This window comes from Pezoporus wallicus, unplaced genomic scaffold, assembly GCF_028554395.1.
Source record: "Pezoporus wallicus isolate ANWC-B61680 ecotype Strahan unplaced genomic scaffold, APGP_CSIRO_Pwel_v1 contig_2908, whole genome shotgun sequence".
Classification (NCBI taxonomy): Eukaryota; Metazoa; Chordata; class Aves; order Psittaciformes; family Psittacidae; genus Pezoporus; species Pezoporus wallicus.
In genome coordinates, this window is record NW_026642179.1 from 5,255,527 (window position 1) to 5,280,897 (window position 25,371).

General features: G+C 42.1%; 1 protein-coding gene across 1 annotated transcript in view; it reads left to right on the forward strand.

Moving 5' to 3' along the window:
• Positions 1–14,960, forward strand: part of KDM5A (lysine demethylase 5A) — a 49,858-nt gene extending 34,898 nt beyond the window's left edge. Inside the window, exons 21-28 of the mRNA XM_057428101.1 lie at positions 111–290; positions 1,739–1,900; positions 3,100–3,651; positions 4,421–4,564; positions 7,550–7,709; positions 7,974–8,194; positions 10,281–10,691; positions 11,881–14,960. Of these exons, the coding sequence (XP_057284084.1) occupies positions 111–290; positions 1,739–1,900; positions 3,100–3,651; positions 4,421–4,564; positions 7,550–7,709; positions 7,974–8,194; positions 10,281–10,691; positions 11,881–12,090 (2,040 nt within the window). The 3' untranslated portion in view covers positions 12,091–14,960. The remainder of the gene's footprint in view (positions 1–110; positions 291–1,738; positions 1,901–3,099; positions 3,652–4,420; positions 4,565–7,549; positions 7,710–7,973; positions 8,195–10,280; positions 10,692–11,880) is intronic.
• Positions 14,961–25,371: the final 10,411 nt, after the last annotated feature.

Here is a 25,371-nt window from a genome sequence, read left to right on the forward strand (position 1 = left end):
CCTATGGAACTCTATTTTACTCAGTTACAAAGTAGTGTATGTCTTGAAATTAAGCTGGCCACTGATATAGTGGTGGAATCACTGGCTTAGAAAAATTTCTTTTACCCCAGAATGTGAGCAATTATGCCTACCTGGAGCAGCTGGAGAGCTTGTCTGCCAAAGGCCGCCCAATACCAGTGCGTCTTGATGCCCTGCCACAGCTGGAGTCGCAGGTAGCTGCAGCTCGTGCCTGGAGAGAGCGCACAGGAAGGACCTTCCTGAAGAAGAACTCAAGCTACAGTCTGTTACAGGTGAGCAACAGACACTTACGTGTCAGCTTTAGAGACTGGTCTTGATGGCCCTCTGTGGTCTGGAGGGAACAGCTTGTTCAATTAGAGTAGGTTACAGCTCCTGTTGAGACCAGGATATAGTAAGAAATTTCAGCTGTTCTCAGGTGAAAAGAATGAAAAAGGCAAAAAGTCTGTGTTTCGCTAGTTTTGTTTTATGTGTAGACAACCTCAGCTGTTACTTTTGAAGAAACAGATTAAAACTCTCCTTTTTTGGGAGGGAATAAAAAGAATTTATCTTCTTGTGTAATTGTAGAAATATAAGCCTGAAATGGACATAGAAGCTGTCTTTAATTGATGAATGTTTAAACTTGTTTGGCTGCTTAAATTCTAAGAAAATAGATTAGATATAAGCTGTTTAACTATAAGAAAAATTAAGCCAGCCGCTGCTTATTTAACTTCAATGAATGTAGTCACCGTCTTTGTTTTAATAAAAATCATTCATGTGTTTGAATATTTATTGTATCTACTTGACAGGCTTCCCTTTTAGACAGAAAACCGTTCCAGTTCTTTCAGTGCTTTCTTGTAGGCTGCATTTTTCGTACTTTTTATCTTGTTGCTATTCTTTGTAGTTTGTCTTCACTTTCAGTGTGATGTCCAAAACCAGGCAGAATCCTCTTGCTATGGTTTCCCTAGTGCCATGTGAAGTACAATAATTACATCTTGTCTCCAAGGGGATACGGCTGTTTAATCTTTTCCAATGGGATCTGCCCCTACTGTTACATCACACTGATTTCTGTTCAGTTTATGAACTCTAGGTCCAAATGTCTTTCTTTGTATTTATTTTTCTGCCTAACTGGTTACTTAATATATTCTAGTTTTGCATTTGACTGTTGTCTCACTTGTATCAATTTGGGCATTTCCTCTACTGAGTTCAGTTTGCTGGATTTTATATTTATGTATGCTTTCCAGCTAATTAAGGTGACTTAAAATGTAATTCTTATCCATAAAAGTGCTTTGCAGCCTCTCATATTTTGATATTAAAAGGAGTATAGCACTTTTTAAAATTTCTTTTCAGCCACCAGATTAGTATATATGAAATCATGGCAGATCTTTAAGACTTGCAGTTGAGGAAGGTGCTTGAAGTGAATGTGTAAACTACTGATACCTAATTGCATACAGTATTTCAGTTAGCTATGTGTGTGGAAGCTTAATCTGAAAAGATTTTGTAATTCCAGTGCTTTCGAGTTGACCTGCCACATCACTGTCCAGACGTATGAAATACTTATATCTTCTTCGTAGCATTGACAGGTATCAAAGGTGTTAGATTGCTGAATATTTTTTGCCCTCTGACACTGTTGTTTCTTTATCAGATGTTCTCACATGTCCCTGACATCGTAACATTATAGATGAGAACTTTTTGTTCTTGGCATCCTTGGCTTTGACAGTGTAAGTTTTCTTCATGCTTACAGGTTCTGAGCCCTCGGACTGATATTGGTGTTTATGGGAGCAGTAAAAATAGGCGGAAGAGGGCAAAGGAGTTGATGGAGAAGGAAAAGGAGAAAGATCTTGACTTGGAATCCCTAAGTGAACTGGAGGATGGGCTGGAGGAGGCCAGGGACACTGCGGCTGTGGTGAGGAATAATGAAAGATAGTGTCTTCTGATATGTGGGTTTAACTTGTCTCTGATCTGTGTAGATGTCATACGGAGGAACTGATAAATGAATCTCACTTAAAGAAGTATCTCATATGATGTTTGACACAAGTTGAACTGTATTCTTTAATTGCAGTAAAGATAGAGGAAAGCACAGTTCAGAGTATAAGTGCTGGTATTTAATGCATATTTGGTTATGTGTAAGACTTAAAATGTTTGGGTTAATAACTGTGGCTGCTCATCTAATATTACTAACATTTATTGAAACCCCATCAGAATAATGTGGAATGAGGTGCTGCTTTACCTTGAACAGTACCAAAACACATTTGGTTAGGTCGATTACAAGGGCAGCTTGTAAATGCTTGGTCATAGAAACTAGGCTGGAGGGGGATGTTATATTTGATTCCTCCTTGTCGGGAGGGTATTGATGCAGCTTATCAGAAGAATTTGCTGTCCTTTCTCCAGGAACAAAGAAAATATAGGCAGGCTCATTAATGTGATTTATATGTAGTCTATTTTAACTTATGTTGTGGTTTAAGCCCAGCTGTGGGGTCAGAAGGGTTGATATAACAGATCTGACCAGAGTGTGTAAAATTTGTTATAAACACTCATTGTTTTGGATTAATAGTCACTCATCACAATGTTGATTTATTTGCTGTCAGAGTTGTTGCCCTTGGTCTCACACTTTCTAGATGGCACACCTTGCTTGCAGCCAATATTTGCTGTCTTAGTGTTGATTGGCTTTGAGGCCTGGGCTCACGTTCTAGTGAGCAAATGGCTGCGTGGCGCTGAGTTACTGGCTGGTTTTAAACCATAACATCTTAGTATGCTTTGTTATAGTTACTTGAATGGAAAGGTTGAGGATATTCAAATTGCTTCAGGAGATACGTGGTCACTCAGGTGCTCCTGGTGCTGAATCAACATTGAAACAGTGCTCACCTGCATTGTGTCAGCAGAAGGACTTGGAGTAATGAGTAACTGAGGAGGAGGTATTTTAGCTAATGTTTTCATTAGATCACACAATTCCTAGATTTTGGGCTCGTTTAACCAGAAATCTCTCTTGATATTTTTTTTGTGGTTTTTTTGTTTGGTTTTTTTTTCCCCCATGCTGCTAATAATATGTAACCTTTATTACCTGTGAGGGTTGTGAACTTTTTTTGTCTTTGCTTTGCTGGTTAGGTGGCTATATTCAAGGAGCGGGAGCAGAAGGAGATTGAAGCCATGCATGCTCTCAGGGCAGCTAACCTGGCCAAGATGACTATGGTGGATCGAATTGAAGAAGTCAAGTTCTGTGTCTGCCGCAAAACAGCTAGTGGATTCATGCTGCAGTGTGAGCTGTGCAAAGATTGGTTTCACAGCAGCTGTGTGCCCCTTCCCAAAACAAGTTCTCAGAAGAAGGGCTCTAGCTGGCAGGCTAAAGAAGTTAAGTTTCTGTGTCCACTCTGCATGCGTTCTCGAAGGCCACGGCTTGAGACAATATTGTCTTTGCTGGTGTCCCTGCAGAAGCTGCCTGTACGGCTCCCGGAAGGGGAAGCATTGCAGTGCTTGACAGAACGTGCCATGAGTTGGCAGGATCGAGCACGGCAGGCTTTGGCCACTGACGAGTTGTCCTCTGCTTTGGCTAAGCTTTCTGTGCTCAGCCAGCGAATGGTGGAACAGGCAGCACGGGAGAAAACAGAGAAGATAATCAGTGCAGAGCTACAGAAAGCAGCAGCTAACCCAGACCTGCAGGTAGGGATGAGGATATTTTGTTCTTTACTGTACTTATCCTTCTTCAGTGTGCCAAAATGCCTGATGTTTCTTGGAGATGCCTGGGATAGATGGAAGGTCAATTAAAAGTTGAGAAAGAGACAACAAAATTACTCAGTTCAGTGCTCCTCAGTGTCAAGCCATGGCTGGCTTCAGTCAGTTGCTTTCTGCTTCAGAAACAGGTCTGTTGCTTTGTATTCATTGTCAATAGCAACTGCTGAAACTGCTTGTAAGAAACATGGATTCAGATATAACAGCTGGTTAAGGATCTGAAGGTGCGTAAAGCCTTATTTTGGTGTCTAAATTCCATTTCCCTCTTGACAGAATCAGAGGTGTCAATATTTATGATTTTTCATGGATTATTATTTTAGGGCATTTAATGTCTTGCTAGTAAGTATCAGTGAGGACCAAAGTCAAACACTGGTACTTCTACTGCTGACCTCTTTATCTTGAGATTAAGGTCAGATGATGCTGCGGTGAAGAGGTACACAGGCTATAATTTGGTAGCACTGAACAGCAGTATCTAGATCTTTCTAGTATTATTGAAAAACATGGAAATAAAATAGAACCTTTTCCATGAGTATTTCTGTATCCTCACACCTTGCTGTAACTAGGCTTTTCTGTGACTGTCCAAGCAGTTACCCTCAGGCCAAAAGAAACACTGGTTTCTTTGTGAGTAACTGCTTAGCATTTTTAGAGATTTTTCTGGAAATTTTATTGCTTCATTCCCATATTCCATTTTACTTTTTAGGGACACTTGACTAGTTTCCAGCAATCAGCCTTTAACAGAGTGATAGGGAGTGTGTCCTCATCTCCACGGCAGACTTTGGATTATGATGATGAAGAGACAGACTCTGATGAAGACATCAGGGAGACATATGGCTATGACATAAAGGTAAGTAATTCAATGTGGCTTGTCTGTATGGAAAGAATTCCGAAAGCCTCTTTTTTATTCATTCATTTTATTTCAGAATACTTTTTGTATCTTAAGCTATCACTGTGCATTCTGCCATGTCTTACATTACAGAAGAGGTAGTTCTTGATTTTATCTTAATGTCTCAGTTCTGGACTATTGGAAAGTTTTGTAGTGTTTTCATTTAAAATTTTCAAATTTCCTGTTAAGAGTTTCAGAAGGTGGTTTTTAGTACTAGGGAAAAAAAGATACACTTCTCAAGGGATTTGTATTTATAATGCCATAGAGGATGAACAAAGTCTTTATGCTCTATTCAGAGATAACGTGTGTAAGTGTCTATATGGAGAACTCTTCAACAGCTTTCACTACAGCAAAAAATTGGTCTTTGAATATTGCATGCCCTATAAGAAATTTGCTAATGCCAGAGCTTCTTTTGCATTTTCATACCTCTCCATTCAACCCTCATATAAAGGAGGTACCTATCTTCAATTCTGGATGTGTGGAAATATTGAGGACAAAGTGCCTGAATCATGTTGTGAACCCAGTGTCTGGATTCAGTTCAGAAATTGTAACTGCAGTTAAATTTTTAAAATACTTTAAGTAGAGAAGAACTGTCATGAGAAAAGGCAATTGTAGAGGTAGCCAAGTGTTTTCAATGTGGTGTATTTCACTTCAGAGCTTCTGAAATGTCCTTTAGGTATATGCAGAGACAAGAGCAATGCCACTGTGCATTGTTGTGCAGTGTTTTGTTTTTGGCAATAGTGTCATATCTACCTTAAAAGTTGCAAACGTAAAAGACAGTGTGGTCATGTAAATTCTTCTAAGGCAGGTTTTATGGTTCATAAAGGGACAGCAAATTTTCCATATATGATTTGCCTCAGTCTCCTATTTAGTATTTTGATTCTAAGCAGCTTTACCCAAATGCACATAGTTGTCTTAAGTCCCATGTGAAATGGCAACCCAAGTACATTGTGGTTGGGTGCTACAGCTTTTAATTTATTTTTATATATAAAAATTAATATCCAGACTTCTTTGCATGAGGAATCATAATAAGGCATTTCTGAAAAATGTGGCATTTTCTGAGGCTGTGATAAAGCATATGTCAAGAAAGATGGCATATGGTTGTCAGGATCTGAGGGTTTTGCGGGGTTATAATTTTGTTTGTTTAATGATTCTGTTGTCATGATTTCAAAACCTGTTACTTAACCCTTTTGGTGTGGATGTCCATCACTGTATGTGAGTGGAAAACCTAAAAATAGAAATCTGTCAAAGGAAAGCTGATGGAGGCCAGAAATGCCTTTTAAGTCAATTAACGTGATTGGAATAGAAGACTCTTTCAAGCAACCAGATTCTTCCCATCTAAACTAGGAAAAGCAAAGTTGCTCAGAGTTTTAATTATTTTTATACTGTTGGCTTTCAGGTTGTTTGTTTTTTTTTTAATTTTATTTTTCTGTTTTATGATCTATGAATGTTTTCCAGTGGAGTAATGTGTTTTAAAAAAAAAAGTATATAGATCATGTTGCATCATGTATGAATTAGCTCTTAATTACTTCTTGTGGACCCGGTAGAAGTAATCCTTGGATAACTAAGAATCCATCGACTATGTTTTCAAAACAGTGGTCTCTGACATCTCAAGTTCAAGTGGTTACAAAAACATATGTGAAAAGACCTGTTTGATTACATTGTGCTGCCTCTAATTAAAACATGATTCTTGTCAGCAAATACTTTGAGTGCAATAGTTAGACTTGGTTAATTTTGTTCCAAGCAGACTGATTCACTAGTCAGATTTACTGCAAAGTCTCTTCACCTTTAATTGCTTTAATTTTTTTCATGTTTGTTCTCATTCCTTTGCACCTGTGTTGCCTACAGGCCACCAAGTGGTGATATCTTTTTATTAATTTTCCCTATTGTCCTTGAACAGTCTTTAATGTAGTGTAATACAATATCCAGGTCAAGATATTATATGAGATATAACTTCTACTATGTAGGGAGAAATATCTTCCCCTTTCTGAATACATTTCTTCTACCTTTTCATCTGGGCAATTTAAATCTGAATTTCCCACTTGTAGTTCTGCACTGAAATCATTAGTTTGCAGTTCACTTCCTTTTAAGCATATAACTGAAAGCCAGAGAGAGATTACCATTCTTAAATTCCCTTTTTATGTCGTGAAATGGCAGTGTCTGAGTGGTACAATTTCCTGAGTTGGCCATTTTGGGACCCACAGAGCTAATATTCAGGTAAATATTGTCAATACTGCTCTACAGCCTTTCTATTCTTCTAAGACAGATTCTTGGATTTTATTGTTTCCTGAAAGATTTCAGTCGTAGGCAGCATGCTAAGTATATTTAACCTGTTGGCCAGGTTCATCACGAATATGATGGGGTAGCTAAGTTTTGGAAAGTGCTGTGGAAATGCACAGCTGGTTGAGGAGATTAACCTAATTCTTTTGCCTAATGTGATGTCAAGCAAAGCTTCTCCCACTGCTAAGAGATAAGGAATCTTCTCTTAATAGATCCACCTGCACCTGAAGGCATGCATCCCATTTCAGATTGTGATCTAAGTGAAGCATCAGTCCTATACAATCCTTTGAGCATCTTTCACAATGTATGGAGCTGAACATAAGCCAGTGCTGTCATTATTCTGTTCATTGAAATACTCACAACAGTCTCAAGTATTACAGCCCTCTTCCTTTCAGTGTTCAGTCCTATCTTAAAATGGTTCAAGGATGCCACAGAAATCCCAAACACAAACTATAAATCTACTGACCTATCTCCATAGTTGCTGTTTTCATTCACTAATTGAGTAGAGGGGTGTAACTTCTACATTTTTCACATGGTCTTGGTGTCTGGTGGGGTGCTTCAAAGTAGTATTTAGAAACAGTAGACTGGTCAGTCTTGGTAGAATTTGTATTGAAGCAGCTGTTTTCTGGATGCAGATGTTGCATGTTTTCTGTGGTTCTTTTTCAGGACAACGCCAGTGTTAAATCTTCTAGCAGCTTGGAGCCGAATTTGTTTTGTGATGAGGAAATCCCCATTAAATCAGAGGAAGTGGTGACACACATGTGGACTGCTCCCTCATTCTGTGCCGAACACGCATATTCATCTGCTTCTAAAAGCTGCTCTCAAGGTATTTGCTTTTGTATGCATTGAGTTAAAATAGAACAGGGAGCTGAGATGGGTGTTCAGTAAGGAGCTGTAGAGGATATGTTGTCTATGGAAAGGTGAGTTTCCTGATATATAAACTTGGGTCAATGTTTTTGCTTGGGATTGGCTGCCTCCTTAGATTGTTGTTGTAAAAGGTATGTGTTTTTTTTTTATTTTATTTTTTTTGCTGTTTTGATCTCTTCCTTTTATCCTTACCTAACTTGATGACTTTTCTCCTGTCTGAAAGGTTCTAGCACTCCAAGGAAGCAGCCTCGGAAGAGTCCACTGGTACCTCGCAGTTTGGAGCCACCTGTATTGGAGCTGTCACCTGGAGCAAAAGCTCAGCTGGAAGATCTAATGATGGTAGGAGATCTGCTGGAGGTGTCACTGGATGAGACTCAGCACATCTGGCGGATTTTACAGGCTACTCATCCACCTTCTGAGGACAGGTTCCTTCATGTTATGGAGGTATGGAACTTGAAGTAATATTCTGATACTGGGGGAAAAAACATGTTGTTTTGTTTTATTTATAATCTTGGGTAGTTGAATGCTCACTCAACATGTTTGGATTTCAACCAGGGAGTGCTGGATTCCAGAAAATAACAGAATAGGAGACCAAAAAATTCAGTTCTTGATCACCCAAGCCATAGCATTGTTCTTCACAATTCACTATATTTGTAACATTTTTTTTTCAGGCAGTTACATATGCAAACCTTATTTTAGAGAATATGAGGTTAGGGAAGGAAAAGCTGTTCTTGATTATGCTTGGAACCGCTCTGCAAAAGAGTTGCAAGAAATATTTAGGAAGATGGAAAGCCTATGGTTAAATTGTATAACTTGATACTTGTGTGTTGCTGAACTTTGTTAATGGGGAAAGAACACTTTCATAAAACGTGGTTTGGGAATGAAGAGAATAAGATTCCTATCCTTGGAAAAACACAGACATAGCAGTGTTTTTTAATATACTGTGAAGATGCACTCATCACATTGCTGGCAGTGAATGAGGCAGGTTTATCTGCTGAGGTCTAGTCAAAATCACTTAGCCTCATTCATGCAGTGGATAAAGGATATGTGCTGGAAGAGACGGTAAGCTCTTGTGTTGACCAGCTCTACTGGAATCCATCTTTATCATCTGTCAGCTGAGGTTAGGGGTCAGTTTGACCATGTGTTTTATGGAGCATGTGATTGCTTTTTGGGTTACTGAACTGCACAGATAATACTGAAGATGGTTCTTTCTTGACTGCTTGTAGTGTAGAGTAATATAAAATGGAAGGCTGCATGCTGTGAACAGTGAGGTTAGATGAGCATATTAATTGGTTGTCTCATTTTCTGAGTGGTGTATATATATATATAATGGATAAGTCAAAGTGTTGTCAAACTGCTGTCAGTTAGGACAGTAGCATAAAGCAGACCCTGCCTCCAAAGAAGTACTGCTTACCATGTTTTGACCTACGTACTTCATAGGCTTAATGTTCTTTTCATGTAATGGCTTTGGCATGGAATAGATTGAAGAACAGTTTGAATGTCAGCAAATAGCAGTTCATAAATAGTATGCCAGACTGTTATATTGATAGTTAAGCACAGCTTTTTTTTCAGGGGAGGGAGGTAAGAGGGTGTGTGTTAACATTTTCAGGTTAACCTTAGGAATACTTGTTTGACCAGAACTGCTGATTTTGAATTTAATACCTTTCTGTGTCTATTCACACGCAAAATAAGTACACTTTGTAAAATAATCTTCAGAGTCTTTGTTTTTGGGTGGAGTAGCTATGTTAAGTAATGTACACTAGACAGAGTCTCTTTACTGCATTATAGTATGCCCTTAATCTGTAAGTAACTGTTGAAGTATATAGCTGAATTAATGAGTCAGTCCTGTTTGAATAAAGGAACTATACATGTGAGTCTTTCAGCTATAAATAGGATTTGTCACTGTGGATGCTACCTGCGGTGACAGAATTTGCTAATTTTAAGCATCACTTCTGATCTGAATCTGCTATTTAAGAGTTGTTAATGATGCCAGGATATTTACAATATGTGCCAGTTTGGAAGCCATTCAAATAATGGATGTTACTTTTTTCCCTTGCTTGAGTTGATGATGCAAGAATTCACCAATTGCTCTTTCTTAATCTCCAGAATAGCAATTGCTTTCTCTCAAAAAATAATTACAGGCAAGACTGGCCTAGGATGAAAAATAAGCAGAAGCATCTAACAAATGATGAGTCTTCTCAAGTTTAATTAAAAAGCAATGCAAGAAGAGAGTTGTAATTATTGCTTATTCTGCCTCCTTACCATTGCTGATGATTTACTTTTTTCACTGGACATTTTTAATTCATTGTATTTCAACACAGTTGATAGCACTTAGGACATTTCTTTTTTTGCTAATAATGGTGAAAATAAAGTTGACCCCCTTTTTTTGTAGAATAAATTTGTTGAACAGGTTTCTTCGTACCGTGTTGGCATAATGGTGGAGGTAAATGCATCTCTCAACCATAGGTTTGCAGTATATGGCAATTTGCATTTGAAATAAAGTCAAACTCTTTTCACTCTTTCTGTGAAGGATGACAGCATGGATGAGAAACCACTGAAAGTGAGAGGGAGAGACTCTTCTGAGAGGAAGCGGAAACGAAAGTTGGAGAGAGCAGAGCAGTTCTTTGGAGATATGAAGCAAAAATCCAAAGAGCTGAAAAAGCTGGAAAAACCCAAGAAGAAGAAGCTAAAACTCACCATGGATAAGACAAAGGAGCTGAACAAGCTGGCAAAAAAAATAGCAAAGGAAGAGGAGCGGAAGAAGAAGCGAGAGAAGGCAGTTGTCCCAAAGATGGAACTAGCAAAGGAGAGCACAGAAAAAAAAAGAGAGAAGAAGGTTCTAGATATTCCTTCTAAGTACGACTGGTCAGGAGCAGAAGAGTCAGATGATGAGAACGCTGTATGTGCTGCACAGAACTGCCAGAGGCCCTGCAAGGACAAAGTGAGTTTCCCTTAGTTCTGTCATAGGCAATTCCATGTATCCTCTTCCAGCTGTATAATTTTTTGATGGCTGTGAGCAACATGCATTGGATGATTCAGAGGATTAATTCTAGCTCAGCTAGAAGTATTCCCCACTTCAGTGTGTTTCTGAGCACAAATGGGATATGCAATGTTCCTAACTTAACATTTCTGTATTTCTTGCATACAGTCTGTGAACAGTGATGCTGCAGGCTGAGGGATCTACAAACTGCAGTGCTTTACTTTTCTTGTTGTAGATAGATAGTCAGTGATTTTAGACCTGATTGGATTGTTACGAAAGAAACTTGATCTGCCTCTCTCTCATACACTGCACTGGCTTGCTTAAGAGAGAGTAGGAACAGCTACAGATGCCAAGAACTTATTTTGCAAAATTGAAGCATATTCATTTCAACACTGAAAAAGACCAATTAAAGGACTAGTTCTGAAGTCTTAGACCAAGTTTAGAGATTTACACTCAATATCTCAAGAGATGATTACAGTCTTTACCACCGTTTACTTTACTTCACAGATGAGAAGTGGCTTATGTTAGTACATGTTTACAGAAACTGAGGTTGCAAGAGGGAGGAGAGTACCTTTAAGTTCATATTATAAAGAGGGTCATACTAAATTAATCAAACTTACTTAGTTTCATTTATGGAACATTCCTGGTTGTATAAACAAAGTTTTTAATGGAACGTTGTAAGGTTGAACATATATTTACACTCAGCAGGTATATGCCATACGAGTTAAAAATGTCAGGTAAGGAATCTAATGACTGAAGTTGCAGTTGTTAGTGTCCAGGAGTAGCTTGTTCAGGGGTAGTTTCCCTACAAACTAAAGTAAAATCTTATAATCTTTCTTCATGTTAGATAGGTTGCCACCGTTATTCTTCTGGGCATCGTTCTGCTCAGTAGAAGCAGTTTGTGTTTCTGTTGCTCTGGTGCAAGGATGCAAGATGGGCAAGGTTTGTTGTAAGAGTGTTTTGTTTTTTTTTTTTATTAAGCTGACACAGCTGGTTAAAACAAAATGTTTAGGGCATTAATTTGTGCCTGAAAGCTTTTGTATTCTAGGTATATCAGGTGGATTTAATAGAAGGTATTTTCTTCATTAGCACTATGCCTCTCTGTCTCTCCTTGTAATGTACAATGTTTTGCTGATCTGATCTCTTGCAGGTGGACTGGGTGCAGTGTGATGGTGGCTGTGATGAGTGGTTTCATCAAGTTTGTGTTGGCGTGTCTCCAGAAATGGCTGAGAATGAGGATTACATCTGTATAAACTGTGCAAAGAAGCCAATGCAGGGACCAAGTAGCCCTGCTCATGCACCACCTCCTTTCTTGTTGAGCTACAAACTACCAATGGAAGATCTTAAGGAGACAAGTTAGCAACTGCTTGATGCCTGGAACTTGTTGGGAAATGGACCACTGAAACCCTAGAGAAAGAGAGGGTTTGAAGCTGATGTAGCCACTGAGCTTCACTTCCAAGGATGTACAGACCTGCAGCAGAGTTGGTCCCTTCCTTACATCTGGCTCCCTTCATACAGTGGGGGCATCAAGGCACAGTGGTACTGACTCATCTATGCAGACACCGCCTGATTAGGAGCTCCAGCCAGTGTTCTTTTGACTTGAGTATTTCCATCTTTAAGTGTGGCTGTTGCTCTTAGAGACTGAGCAAACCCGGGGCTGTTAGATTAGACACTTCAGGGTCTTTGAAGTATATGTTGGCAGTGGAGCTGACCTGGAATTGGTGGGCATAGGCTGGAGCTTTTAGGTGTATCAGATTACCCTAAGGAGGTAACTCTGGAAGTTATCTTTCGCCTCTCCATGCCAACCCAGTGAGTAGGGCAATGTCTTGGGAGCATTGTGTTTCCTCCATATCCAGGCAGCAAACACTACACTATAAGGATGGGAGCAAGTGGATGAATTTCTTTTAATTTCTCTTTTGTAGCTAAAGGGCAGAGGAGCTTATGATCTCAGAAATCAGCAAAGGTTCTGTTTACCAAAAAAAGAAACCCAACTCTATTCCGCTAGGCAAAACATTTTCCTTAGTGGAGAGCAGTTGATCTTCACGTCCTGAGGAGGGCCAGAAAGTATGGATAATGTCTAGCTAGACCAGAGCTTGGGAAAAGCAGAGTGCTTCCCTGTCCACAGGGGTGCTCTCTCCTGTTCTAGGCTTGGCTTAGAGTTCTGCACTCCTGCACATTAAAGTTCTCTCAAGCAGGATGGAGCTGGCAAGGAGGTACAGCACCCAGGGCACCAGCTTCTGTGATCTGTACCCAGGGATGGGAAGGAAAGAAGACAGCCCACTTACCTCAGAGGTTACACTGATACGTGCTTCTGTGAAAAGTTACACTCGCAACTATTTCCAGTATCACCAGGCTACGGGCATGGCCTCAAGCTATACCAGCAAGCAGTCTGCAGATACTGTTCGCAGCGCAAATCCCCCTCCGTGCTGGCTTTGCTGGATGTGTACCAGTGTACAGTCAGCAACCATTCTTGTTTGAAGTTGCCCCTGGCTTTGCCAGAGGACCAGAGGGCTTGGGGTCATCCCGGGTGACAGTTGTTTTAGTAAATCCATTTTTAAAGAAGGACTTGTTTTTACTTTTTTCTAAATGTCTCAGACTACTGACTTGTTCTATAAATAGATTATTTTTCTTTGATTTTTTTATACTTACCACTGTTAACCAGCAGCACAGACAGAGGTTCACAAAGCAAAAACCTGCCCGTGGGCTTGGGTTTTTTTACTCCATTCCTTCCTTGTAGTACAAGGAATTAGCAGTTACCTTCCCCATTCTAGCTTGACCAGCTGCCTGTGTTTAAATAGGTAAATACATTTCATGTGCTACCTTTGTGTTTGGGTTTGTTCCTATTAGTGGGGCATCTGGGCCTTAATGACTCCAGTGGGTGCTGGCTTTGTGTATGTGACTGTCTGAAGCCAGCCACTGGGCTGTCTTGTCCCCCTCTCCACTCGCTCCCTATTGTGTTTCCATTCTTTTGCAGTTCTAGGAGTGTTGTAATTAGTGTCCAGTCTTACTAGGAGCTGGACTGGGATTTAAAGAAATATTGACAAAAACAAGAGTGTTCTGTCTTGACTGTTCTGTGTCCCTTCTCTTGTTCTCTGATATTTGGGAGTTTATTTATCTGGCAGAATTAATCCATCCAAAAAAAAAAGAGGTCAGCTCAGGTAGATGAACTTGATCGGTTTCTTTTATTTGTGCCTGCCACCTGGAAAGAGGCAGATGTGGAAAGAAAAAGAACTAAGGTGGAGAGCAGAAGATACAGGGTCTTGGGAGTTTTGAGTGCAGATTTGGCACAGACTTCTAATTCCTGCTCCTTAAAGACTATATGTTGTTAAAAGCAAGAGCAATCTGTGGTTAAGTATGTGGCTGAACGGGCACCCTAGCAAACATAAGAGTATTATTTGTTTACTTATTTATGAAGGAGTCTATGCTATAGCTAGACATACCCTCTTTTTGCCTCCAGTTACATTTTTTTCTTTTTTTCCTTATAAATGTATGCTTAGTTTTGGTAAACTGATTTAAACAGATGTTACTTTCCTTCAAGCTTTAACTGATGGTACTACATAAATGTTTCCCTATATGGAGTGGGTAGACTATCTGTCACAGATGTTTAATCGTTCCAGAAGTAGATTAGTACAAGATTTCTTGAAGAATCCCAGTGTTCTGTATTCTTTCCTGACTCCTAGAATCCGTGACACAACAGGGAAGATATGGTTAGCATATCGTGTTAGCCACTGAGCATATTCTCGTAACCATTCCTACATTATGTGTCACGATAAAGTCATTGTTATATGTAATTGCCATCAACTGGAAAAGAGATCTTTTGGTAAACCTGCATTGAATGTTCCTGTTTCTCAAGTAGGTGTGGAGAGTGTTAACAGTAGCACTAGTTACAAGAAGACAGAAACAAACAGCTATATGATGCAATGGTCATACTGCTTGTAACAAGCATAGAAAAAAAGTAAACAACAAAGAAATGTGCGAATAGCCACATAGTAGCTGTTTTTCATATTATTACATGGAGAGGCTCTTTGTTACACTGTCAAAAGGAGGTTGCCATGCTTTTTCTAGCTATGGATGTCTCATCTGTTTTCGGGTAAGGTGTTCATAAACTGAAGACCATTATTAGCTTTACATCTTATTGTTTAAGCTTATTTTTTAAGAACATAATTCCTATGAAAGGGTTGCTGATAGTATGAACTTATGAATAAATGTTAACTTTTGGAAAAACCTGTAGATATGTAGTTAGTGGTTGAAAAGCCTAAAGCTACAGCTGTGGTATTGTCTACAGAATCTAGGGGTTTGAATTTTTATTAAAACGTATGCAAAGAAGCAAGCTAAAGTTTACGATAAGAAAATAATTTTCTTAGAGGTCTGCTACAGCTGTAGGAAGAATCTTTCATGCTTTGGGGACAAAAATCTCAGTATACACAAAACATTAGCTTGTGTATCCAGAAAGGTATGTGTTATAATGTCACACTCTGGAAAGGACACTAAGCCACTGTTCATGTTATTTCTCTTCATGTGCCTGACACAAAAGGTCAAAGAAATAACCTGAGCTGTTGTGATGTACTAAAAATGGCCAGGACTTGAGTTGTGTCTTACCCAAACCACATGGTTTCAAGCTTTTTTTAAAGAACCAGGGTGGGGAATTGGGCAGCTTTATTTTCATAGAGGTAAATGTCATTCCTGAACTTGAGTACCATTAATTGTAGTATTTGTGCTTTTGACAGATCATCTGTAGCTGACTGCTTGTGCAGCCTGGACTATTTGATCATGAGGACTTCAGGCAAAATTGATGATATTGTGGAAATTATCATAAGGGATTGGAATATAGTCACACAGCATAAGATAACAAACACGTCTGTGTGCCGTGTTAGCCACGCTGCGAAGCTTGCATTGATCTTTTCAGTTTTTTAGAATCATAGAGTAATTTAGGTTGGGGGGACTTTAGGAAGTTATCTGGGTCAGCCTCCTGACCAGAGCAGGGCTGACTTTGAAAATAGGTCAAGTTTTTCTAGGCTGTGTCCAGTTAAGTTTTGAGTATTTCTAGGGATGGGCAAACAACGTCTCTGGCTTTCTATTCTGGTTTTATAACACCTTCAATGCAAACTTTGCCTAACATACTATCAGAGATTCACTTGCTGCAGGTTACCTGTTGCCTCTTGCGGAGTCTGGCTTCATACTTTCTGTAACCATCCATTAAGTAGTTGAAGACTGCAGATCCTGCAGCCTTAATTTCCAAGATGAGCAAACCCAGCTCAGCCTCCCTTGAGCCATGTCATGATCTGCAGCCTTCTAGTCTTGACGGTTCTCAGCTGGACTTGTTGCAGGTTTGTCAGTGTCTGGTTTTGTACTCATGAGCCCAAAACAGGGTATGTTACTTTAGATGCAGCTTACAGGTGATGAATACAAGGAAAATACTACTTCCTTTAACCTGCTGGCAATGCTTCTACCGTGCAGCCTGGTATAGGATTGGCCTTTATGAACTGCAAGGGGCACGCTGCTAACTCATATTCATTGTGTTCACTGTTAGCCCCAGGTTCCTATTTCTCAGGTGCGGGACTGATGGACTTAAACTTTCCATCAGCTTATCAATCCAGCCTATCAAGATAAAATTGATTCGGAGCCCTCTCCTTCCATGTTTTGGGTTGCCCCACTCCTGTCTTCCACCAACATCCAGTTTGGTGACATTTGCAGACTTAATTGTGCTCTATCCCGCCACCCAGGTGGGTAAGATAGAAAGCAGTAGTCTCCAGTACCAGCCCTTGAGGTACTCCACTTGCAGCTGGCCACCTCCTAGATTTCAAGTTGATGACTACTAGAGCCTGAGGACAACAGTCCACCCTATTTTTCATTTACATTGTACGTTATCCGTCCACTCCATAAATGTGTTTTTGCTGCAAGTCAGGGTGAACATCCACTGCTTTCCCCTCATCCACAGGGATCAACACAGAAGGCAACCAGATTGGGCAAAGATGATAGTGGTGACTATTACAAGTCCTTGAGAGGGATTTGTTCCATAATCTTCCAGGGACCAGGATGCAGGTAGCTGCCCTGGAGTTCCTGCATCCTCCTCATTTCCTTCACTGAATGAGCATGATGTGCTGAAGTGTTCATCACAAGCCATCAAGAAAATGATCTTCCGGACATTTTCCTGGGCTTCCTTTGTCACCATGACATGAGATTCATAGGGAAAAACACAACCTATTTGAATTGCCATTTGTCAGATGCATGGAAAACTAAATGGCAGAACTGAGCTTCTTCAGGTGCTGCTTATACCTAAGCTCCATGTGGGCTGGTGAGCAGTTACGTCAGTCCTGTACATCTAGATACGAGTCCAAGATGGTCTGATCAAAGTCAGTGTTACTGGTGCATGGTCCTTTTTTACATGGTTCTTCACACTGTAAGAGAGGCATAATGTGAATGAGCATGATTCAGGGGCATCTAGTCTTCTAGGAGAAATGGAACAGTCTACAGCCTCATTCGTTCAACAGTAGGCTGTTTACTGGGCGGCTGTCCAATCATCGAATCATAGAATGGTTTGGGGTGGAAAGGACCTTAAGATGATCTGGTTCAAACCCCTGTGCCATGACAGGACCTAGGCTCTGTCCAACCTGGCTTCGAACACTGCCAGGGATAGAGCATTCACCGCTTCTTTGGGCAACCTGTTCCAGTGCCTCGCCACCCTCACAGTAGAGAACTTCCTTATATATAACCTGAACTTCCCTTGTTTAAGTTTAAACCCATTACCCCTTGTCTTAGCGCTACACTCCTTGATGAAAAAGCCCTCTCTGGCATCCTTGTAGGCCCCCTTCAGATGTCAAGTAGCTGTCACCTTTATTTTGTGGTGTTCTAGTAACAGTTACCAGAGTAAGTGCAAGACAGATTTGTAGCAAAGTATTCAGAAACTTGCCAACTGCTCCTTAGGCATGCCTTGCTGTCATTCTAGGTACATGTTGTGTGCCTTTAAAAATAATGACTGAAAGTACCGCTGTACAGTAGTGGTATGTTGGAAATGATTTTGTAAAGATGGAAAAAGTTTCTCAGAATCATTCCTGAAGTCACTGTTAATGCCCATGTAAGAAGTTCAGAACTGTGGTCTGCTACAAGCAAGATTTGAAGCTTGAGATGAAAATAAAAAGCAGGGAACTCCTTCAAATCCTTTCCAGCCACAGTCATGAAGAATGTGTTTGGTCAGCCTGCCTGAACCAAACAGGAACTCTGCTTGGAGCCCCAGGCAGCGGGGAGAGGCAATAAATCCATCCCTTATCAAAATTCTGGTCATGCTGTCTTTGGGAGGGTGATAAATGCATAGGACAGCTGGAAACTGCACAGCATAGACGTTGAGAGCATTGAGCCTTATGTGACGAGATGGCTTGGTACAAGTGAATGTTAAGTTGGAAGGTAAAGGCAATGAAAGCAGCAAGGATTTATTGAAAACTGGAAATATTTGTCTGGAGACATGCTCTGAATGCCTTTGAAACAAAAGCCCTGCTGCAGTGAATAGTCTTAATCCTAGATGGGGCATTGTGTCTCAGTTGGAGGCTTTTCAGAGACCAATTTTTGGCAGTCTGTATATCACCCCCTTCCCTTCCTCCACCCCCAAAAGAAAAAGCTGTTTAACATCAAGTGCCAGAGGGAGCTGCTGTGGGTACTAATTTCTGAGGAGAGCAGCAATCTCTGACCATGCTGGTCCTGAAACAGTTGATGTCACTAACCAGCCTGGCATCCACTTTAGTGGATGCGTGATGTGCCAGCAGATCAAACTGTTGCCTCTGTTTCCAGGTTAATTCAGGCCATGCTCAGTCCCGCAGCAATTCCAGTCACCTGCCAGGCAGTGGGCACACAGTGTGCTTCCTGGAGGAATAGGATGTTTCCTATTGCTGTTCTGTGATAACAGTGGAGCCTACACAAACCCAAAACATGTATTTGAGAAGTAGCTCAGATTTTAGTGGGATGTGAGGTGAATAGGACGTTCTGTTTATTTCTGTCAGCTAATGGTTTTGGCTTTCCTTTTTCACAGCTGGGACTTTAGTTAGCCAGGTCTTGTGTGTGTCTCTGCAATGGCATTATCAGAGCTAAATACTGTAAAGATCAAAATCTAGACATTATCAGAGTATCCCATTACCTCTGTCAGCTTTCCTGATATTCTCTTAATGCAGAAGATAGGCAGGACATAGATGCTTGAGCTTTGTCCAGAAACATTCTTTTGTCCAGAAACATTCTTGGGAGAAGACAGTGCATGCCAGTGTCTGAGAATACCTGCTGAAGAAGTGGAATCATCTTATAGCAACCCTACCTAATGCTGATGAACCCTCAGGTGAGTGTGTGGTACTTCTGCTCTTCACCTCTTGCAACAAGCTGACGGTCTGCTGGTGCAGCTATAAACCATTATCCAGGTTTGTATCTATGCTGGTAAAGTTTGAAGGCCGCTGGGTTGGTTGTTTGCTCTCTGGGCATTACCTCACACCGTGGCCTTCTCTGTAGTTTGCAGCCAAGATTGTCAGTCCTGGCTGACTAACACGATTACTGTTGTATGAGAGAAGACCCATGGAGTAGCTTGTCAGGCAGAATTATTTGCCCCGTAGAGTGGACAGACTTCCCTGCTAATGGAGTGCATGTGGATTGTGGAGGAGGGATGAAGCTGGTGTAGTCTTTGCTCTGATGCCCTAATCCTTGGGCTATCACTCATTGTGTGTGCATGGAAAGTAGGTGCAGAAGAAATTGGATCATAAGTGGTTTTCAGAAGAATCAAGAGCTTTAGGAGGGTGCTTTCCAAGATGTTTATAATGCTTTAGTGCCCCTTCGTATCCAGTATTTTGTCAAGTTGCATTTGTTAGAAGGGATTGTCTGACAGGTTGTGGATTAGATAGTAAAGATACAGTGCTCTGAAAGGATCCTGTTCTGTTCTGAATGTGCATGTGTGCATAGGGAATTGAAGGCTGGAGCACTGATTTCCCCTGGCTTCTGGTAGGAATATATATATACTTTGAATGGCTGTACCCTAGGATTTAGGGATGCTGCAAAACTGAAGAATACACAAAACTGAGCAAGTAACAGATAATGGCGGAGAGCACACAGTAGCAGAAGGGCTAATCACAGCTTAAAAGTTGGGGGGGGGGGGGTGTTCTTGCTGAGTAAGGGAGTTTAGGAAGCTTGACGGGTCAGATTCCTGTTGGGAGCAGGAGGCGGGCACTTTTTGTATAACTCCATTTACAGAGAGCAGAGTGCGGCTGCACAAGCAACACCTGAGATTTATGCAAAAAGAAACTTGCTTTGTCCTAAGAAACAGCCGTTCCAGATCTGTTTCTCCCTTGCTCCAGTGATCTCAGAGAAATACAATTGTTTCATGTGCTTTTTGACTTTCCTACTCCTGGAGCCTTCCCACCACAACTTGGGAAATCCCAGCTCCCAGGGAAATGAGGCCAAATGAGATCAGGACAGATTCCCTTTGCAGGCTCTGTTTGCTCTCCCAAACTTCCCTTCCCAGCAGGGGAGGTCTCAGCTCTCACCCTTCTAGGGCTGCCTGTCTCATTCCAGAGAACCTGTGAGACTGCAAGCTACCTCTCTGGAGCTTTTCCTACCTTGCAGCTCAGCATTTTCTTACTCTACTGTGGGGAAGCATGGAGCTTCCATTCTCCACCTCCAAGCCAGAGCATCCATGCAAGTCAGCATCTTGCTGCTGTCCTGTCAGCCCTGTCTGATCCACCAGGAAAATAGGATTCCCTAAGTTACCAAAACTCTCAAATGACTCTTCACCTAAATTTTTGAGGGGGAAAAAAATAGATCTAAGCCTAAAAGAAAGAGAGTCAGTGTCGTGATATTTTGCAACTCACCAACAAAACAGGAATGACTTGTAGGCAAAAGATCAGCCTTAATCTGAATATTGCTTTGGGCAGAAGCCCATCTTTCTGGGATGTCATTTAAAAGCTAAAGGCTCTTTCTCATGTTGTGTCTCAGAGCCCCACAAAGCACTGAGCCAGTTCAGTATATGAATGTTAGGGAGCATGTTTCCTGTATGTGAGCCCTTGTGTCTGCAGAGCTACCTTTGCACTCTCGGTGTCTACCTTGCAGGGCTCAGCATGGCAGCCAAGGGGAGTGTTAGAGAAGATGAGCAGCACAGGTCACTTTGTTCCTCCTGCCCTGCCTCAGGCTGCCAGTGACCACAGAAGCAAAACAGGAGACACAAACTGCTCCTGCTGAGCATCACTGGCAGCTGGTGTGGTTGCACAGCCTTGTAGGGCTGCTTGTGACCAGGCAGCATTTCAGGGGTGGGCTCTGTGCTCGCAGGAGGTGCTTCTCCAAGCACAGTAGCCCTGCTTCTTATGCTGGGATGAGGGCTGCCTAGGGTGTTTTGAAGAGGTGTTGCCTCCTGGCACTGCAGGAGCTTTCTAAAACCTGCTGTGTTCCTGATTTTTGGAAGGTGGTAAGGCCGAACCCATGTTTTTATTTCTTACTGGTGCTTTTTGAAATGCCAAAGTTCTCACTTTGTCACATCTTGCTTAGAAAACTGACTGCTGGGAAACTTCTGAAAACACTTCCTCACATCCTGTCCACCAGTGACTATCTGACTATTGGATTTTCGCCCAGAATGGAAACTTTATATTCTGAGTAGTTACCAGCCCAGTAAATCTCCTGAATGAAAAAGTATCCTTTTACTTCTTTTAGAGTATGTAAATGAGGATGAAGAGATGCTTTGAGAACACTACCCAAACCTTGCTGGTTTATTTGGTGGAAGAATCAATTAAGCAGGTACAAACTTTTCTCACCTCTGAGTAAAGCTGTTCCTTTTTCCTGCCAGAACATCCCCCTTGCAGACACAGAGTTCAGGGGCATGTAAATCCCAGCCTTATCAATGTTTCAGATTTATATCTGCACCTCAGAGGAGTGGGATGTGCAGAGCATAAGGAACGACCATCATCCTCATGGTCCCAATATACAGCTCCTTCTCTACCCCCTAGTCTACCCCATACCTAATCAATCTGCTCTTATACTTTCTCGCTTCACTGCTTAAGCAATACTGCTATTACTACCCTGAAGTTCTCATTTCCTTTGGCATATGGTCCTTGATAAGAAAATGTCCTCTAATTATCTCCTTGCAAGAACAACTGGTGAGCTTTATTTTCTTGATGCAAACTATCAATTTTCACAGCAGGAGGTCGATGGCTAGCCTTCAGAAGAGCTGTGATTCCTGATCTCTCCCTAAAATGTGCTCAGGCTCTGTTCCCACAGTTACTCTGCAAGGGTTTGTTCAGGCTGCCCAGTTGCCGGCAAAGTGGAACTAGGGAAGAGCCCTAAGGGGAACTGGTGGTACCTGACGGGTCTGGAGGGGAAAGTAGAAGGAGATGCTAAAAAGACTGAAGTCTCCAGGGTTCAGAGTCTTTGCTTTCTACTCAGCTGTTGTTTTTATTATGTTACAGACATGCACAGATATCTATAGATGCATGCTTATAAGTGAATAACCATGCAGTGCTTTCATTTTTGCCCATAAATGAAATGGAGATAGTTTTGAATTCTGAGCAGAAAAAAAAAAAACCTGTTCTTTGCTCATGTGGGCAAAAGGGCCAGAGTGTTCAACAGTGGCAAGCTATAAGCAGGAGTCAAAGCAGAAACAAGATGAAAAGCACTGCCTGGGCGCTCCTGCTGTGCTTGCGCATGCAATACAAATGCCTGCATGTTCTTGGATTTGCTGTTCCAGACAGGCAAATGCACACCTGAGCAGCACTGCTGTTTCCAACCTGGTCCGGGGGAAACCATTGGCACTGGACGTAGCCGAGACAGTGGTGATGGGAACTAGCAGCTGTGTTGCTGTCCCTCTGTTACGTGGCTAGGAATTCATGTTACAGCTAAAGCAGGTCTGGGGGCACAGTCCTTTTGGTCTCAATTTACCCCCACCTATGCTCTATCACCTTTCATCGGAGGTGCATAGAGAGGGACTCGCATCATGGTCTTAGCCTACGCACTGACTGCAGTGCAAGCATCACCTTCAGCTTCTGTGTGCAGAGGGTACAGCACTGGTGTCTGCAGGACAGGGTTCTCCAGTAGTGTGAGCACGCTGTCCTGCTTTCAAGCTAGTCCCTGGGCTCTAGCTAGAACAGGAGCTTCACCCATTTATCTTCTGTATGCAGAGCATGGTGTCCGTAGACAGTCATATCTTGCACCATGAACAGTCCGGACTCAAAAATGAGGCCTCTGCCACTCTGCAGGTGTTCAGTAGGGACAGGGCTTTTCTTACCTCTTTGTTCTGGCCTTTCAGGTCATTATTTGGGAGCAGATAGTGGCTAGGGAGGCCGTGTCTGAATGAGGCTGTCCAAATGGCTGCAGTGAGATCTTCCATCACTGTGGGAACTGCAGGCTCATGCAATGGCTTTTGGCATCTGCCACTGTGGTTTTAAAATACATGTGCCTTTCTGGGAGGGAGCTTAGTGCTCAAGCAGGAGTCAGTCCTTTGTGCTTGCTTTGGCTTCTTTCTGCGCTGAGCAGTCTCCAGGTTCCTGTAATGTGCCAGCCAGTATCAGCCTCTATTTATCCCTTTTCTGTGCATACTCGTGACAATTTTGCTTGCTACAGCCATGGCCACTTAAGCTGAATAACGTTTTCAGGCTGAAAAGGCCAGTAGCAGGGTGCTTATCAGATAGAGGAAATGTATTGTGTTTGCTCTGGCCTTTGGTTCCCAGATAATATAAGGGCAAATTGTGTTCTGGAAGCTGGGAGGTGGCTTGCAAGATTACAAAGCCCAAAACACATGGAGGCAGTTTGTCACATGTGACAGAGGAGCAGAGAGGGAAGTGGAAGCGGGCAGCAAAGGGTGGACATGGCTGATGGCTTTTTTACATGGGGAATGCCAAAACAGCAGCAATTGTGCTTTGGCTACTCTCCTAAAAGCACTTTTTCAGGTTAGGAACATAAGTTCATTTACTAGTTACTGTTACTTGCAGAGCAACAAGAGGCTGTGCATGCCTCCCAGTAACCATTTCCTTCTCCTCTTTTCCCCCCATCATTCCTCTAAGCCAGTGCCTTTGAATCCGTCCTCCTTTTAGGTTTGAACCATCTCTTAAGGTGGCTGGGTACTTTGGAAGAGGGAAATCTAATTAACACCTGTTCCCTGCTCAGCTGGATGTAGGCATGAAGATCAGACCTGGGAGTAGGTCCTATGGTTCCTACTGGAGCATGCAGGACCAGCGCTCCTGTGTACAGGTTGTGTGGGATGGGGACAGTTATTGTGCACATCTGACCCCAGAAATGTCAAAGTACCTTGTTATCTCAAGAGGAAGCTCATTCCAAGCTTGCTTTGTTCAGGCTATGAGCGCTTCACTGGGAGCACAGCTTCAGCTGCTGGTAGAAGACTGGGACCAAGCTGAGGACGGACAACCTGGGCAAATGTTGTAAGGTAAAGAGGAAGATGAACAAAATACAACGTAAATGTCAAGAGAGGAATTGGTAGCCTTTAGGATCAGGATTTTCCAGCCCTTGTCCTTGCTGAGGTGTGAGGTACACTGACAGAGACCCCCCTGGTCCACTGCTCTTCCCACAGCAGGCGTTGGGGAGCAGTGTCCAAGCCAGCCGTGCATCAGCGCTGCGCTGCTTTGTGCCAGCAAAGGCAGCCTGGCCGCCTGCCTGGCCCTGGAAACTGCTCCAGGACCTGCTCGGAGAGGCATTGCTCCAGCACGAACTGTCCCAGCAAATGGTGGTTCACAGCCTAGCTGCCCAGGACGAGGCTGGGAGGAGCGCGGCTGCAATGGCTGGTGCCGTCTTCAACCCTGTGCTCCAGGGGGGCGGTTACTGAAGAGGCAGCCTCCCCTTGTGTACCTCCGGCAGGGGAGGCCACCCGCAAAGTAACCCCCTTGTGCCATCCTGGAGGGTGGCGTGAGAGCGATGCACATGGGACAGGCGCCAGCATCAGCGCTGCCACTTGCCAGCACTCGTAGCACTGGGAGGAAGATGGTCAGCTGCTGCCCAGGGAGGTTCAGCTTGCGCGACTCCTGATGGCACGTGCTGCTGGAAAAGCCCTTCCCTCGTGTCCTCCTTGTTCATATAAATAAAACACAGGTATGTGTGTTCGGATACTCTTAAATGGCATTATCTCGGTAGATCTCGGGGTGAAATAATTCCCCTGTTACTACAGCACGCATGTTACCTAGGCTTGTTCCCTTTGTTTTTTAAAGATTCGCATTCTTCCATCTCTCTTATTTGTTTCTTGTGAATCTGTTTCCTAAGGTTTTGGTTTTGACTGTCCCCATTGTCTCACTTGGCTTAGATATGGCTACAGACTCAGTATCTTAGAAATCGGGATTGCATCCTTTGCATTTTTCCCCTTTAGATTCTCCTCGCCTCTGATGGGCTGATTTAAGTCCCTCCCAGTTTCTTTGCCTTCTGCAATTTCAAAACGTGTATTGGAAACATCTTTTTCTGTAGTCTTAACCGATCCTGTATATTTGTTGGTTCTTTTCCTATCTCCAGCAAAAAGATTGATTTTGTTGTTCTTTTTAAATCTCTCAAGTAACATCTCCCAGACCATATGGACTTCTTCATGTTTCACCCCAGAAGATGTGTGAAGTGACGTTTTACTTTAAATATGCTTTGCTCAGGGTTTTCCAGTTCACTTTTGCACTTGTGTGTTTAATATTCCCCCTTGCTGCTGATG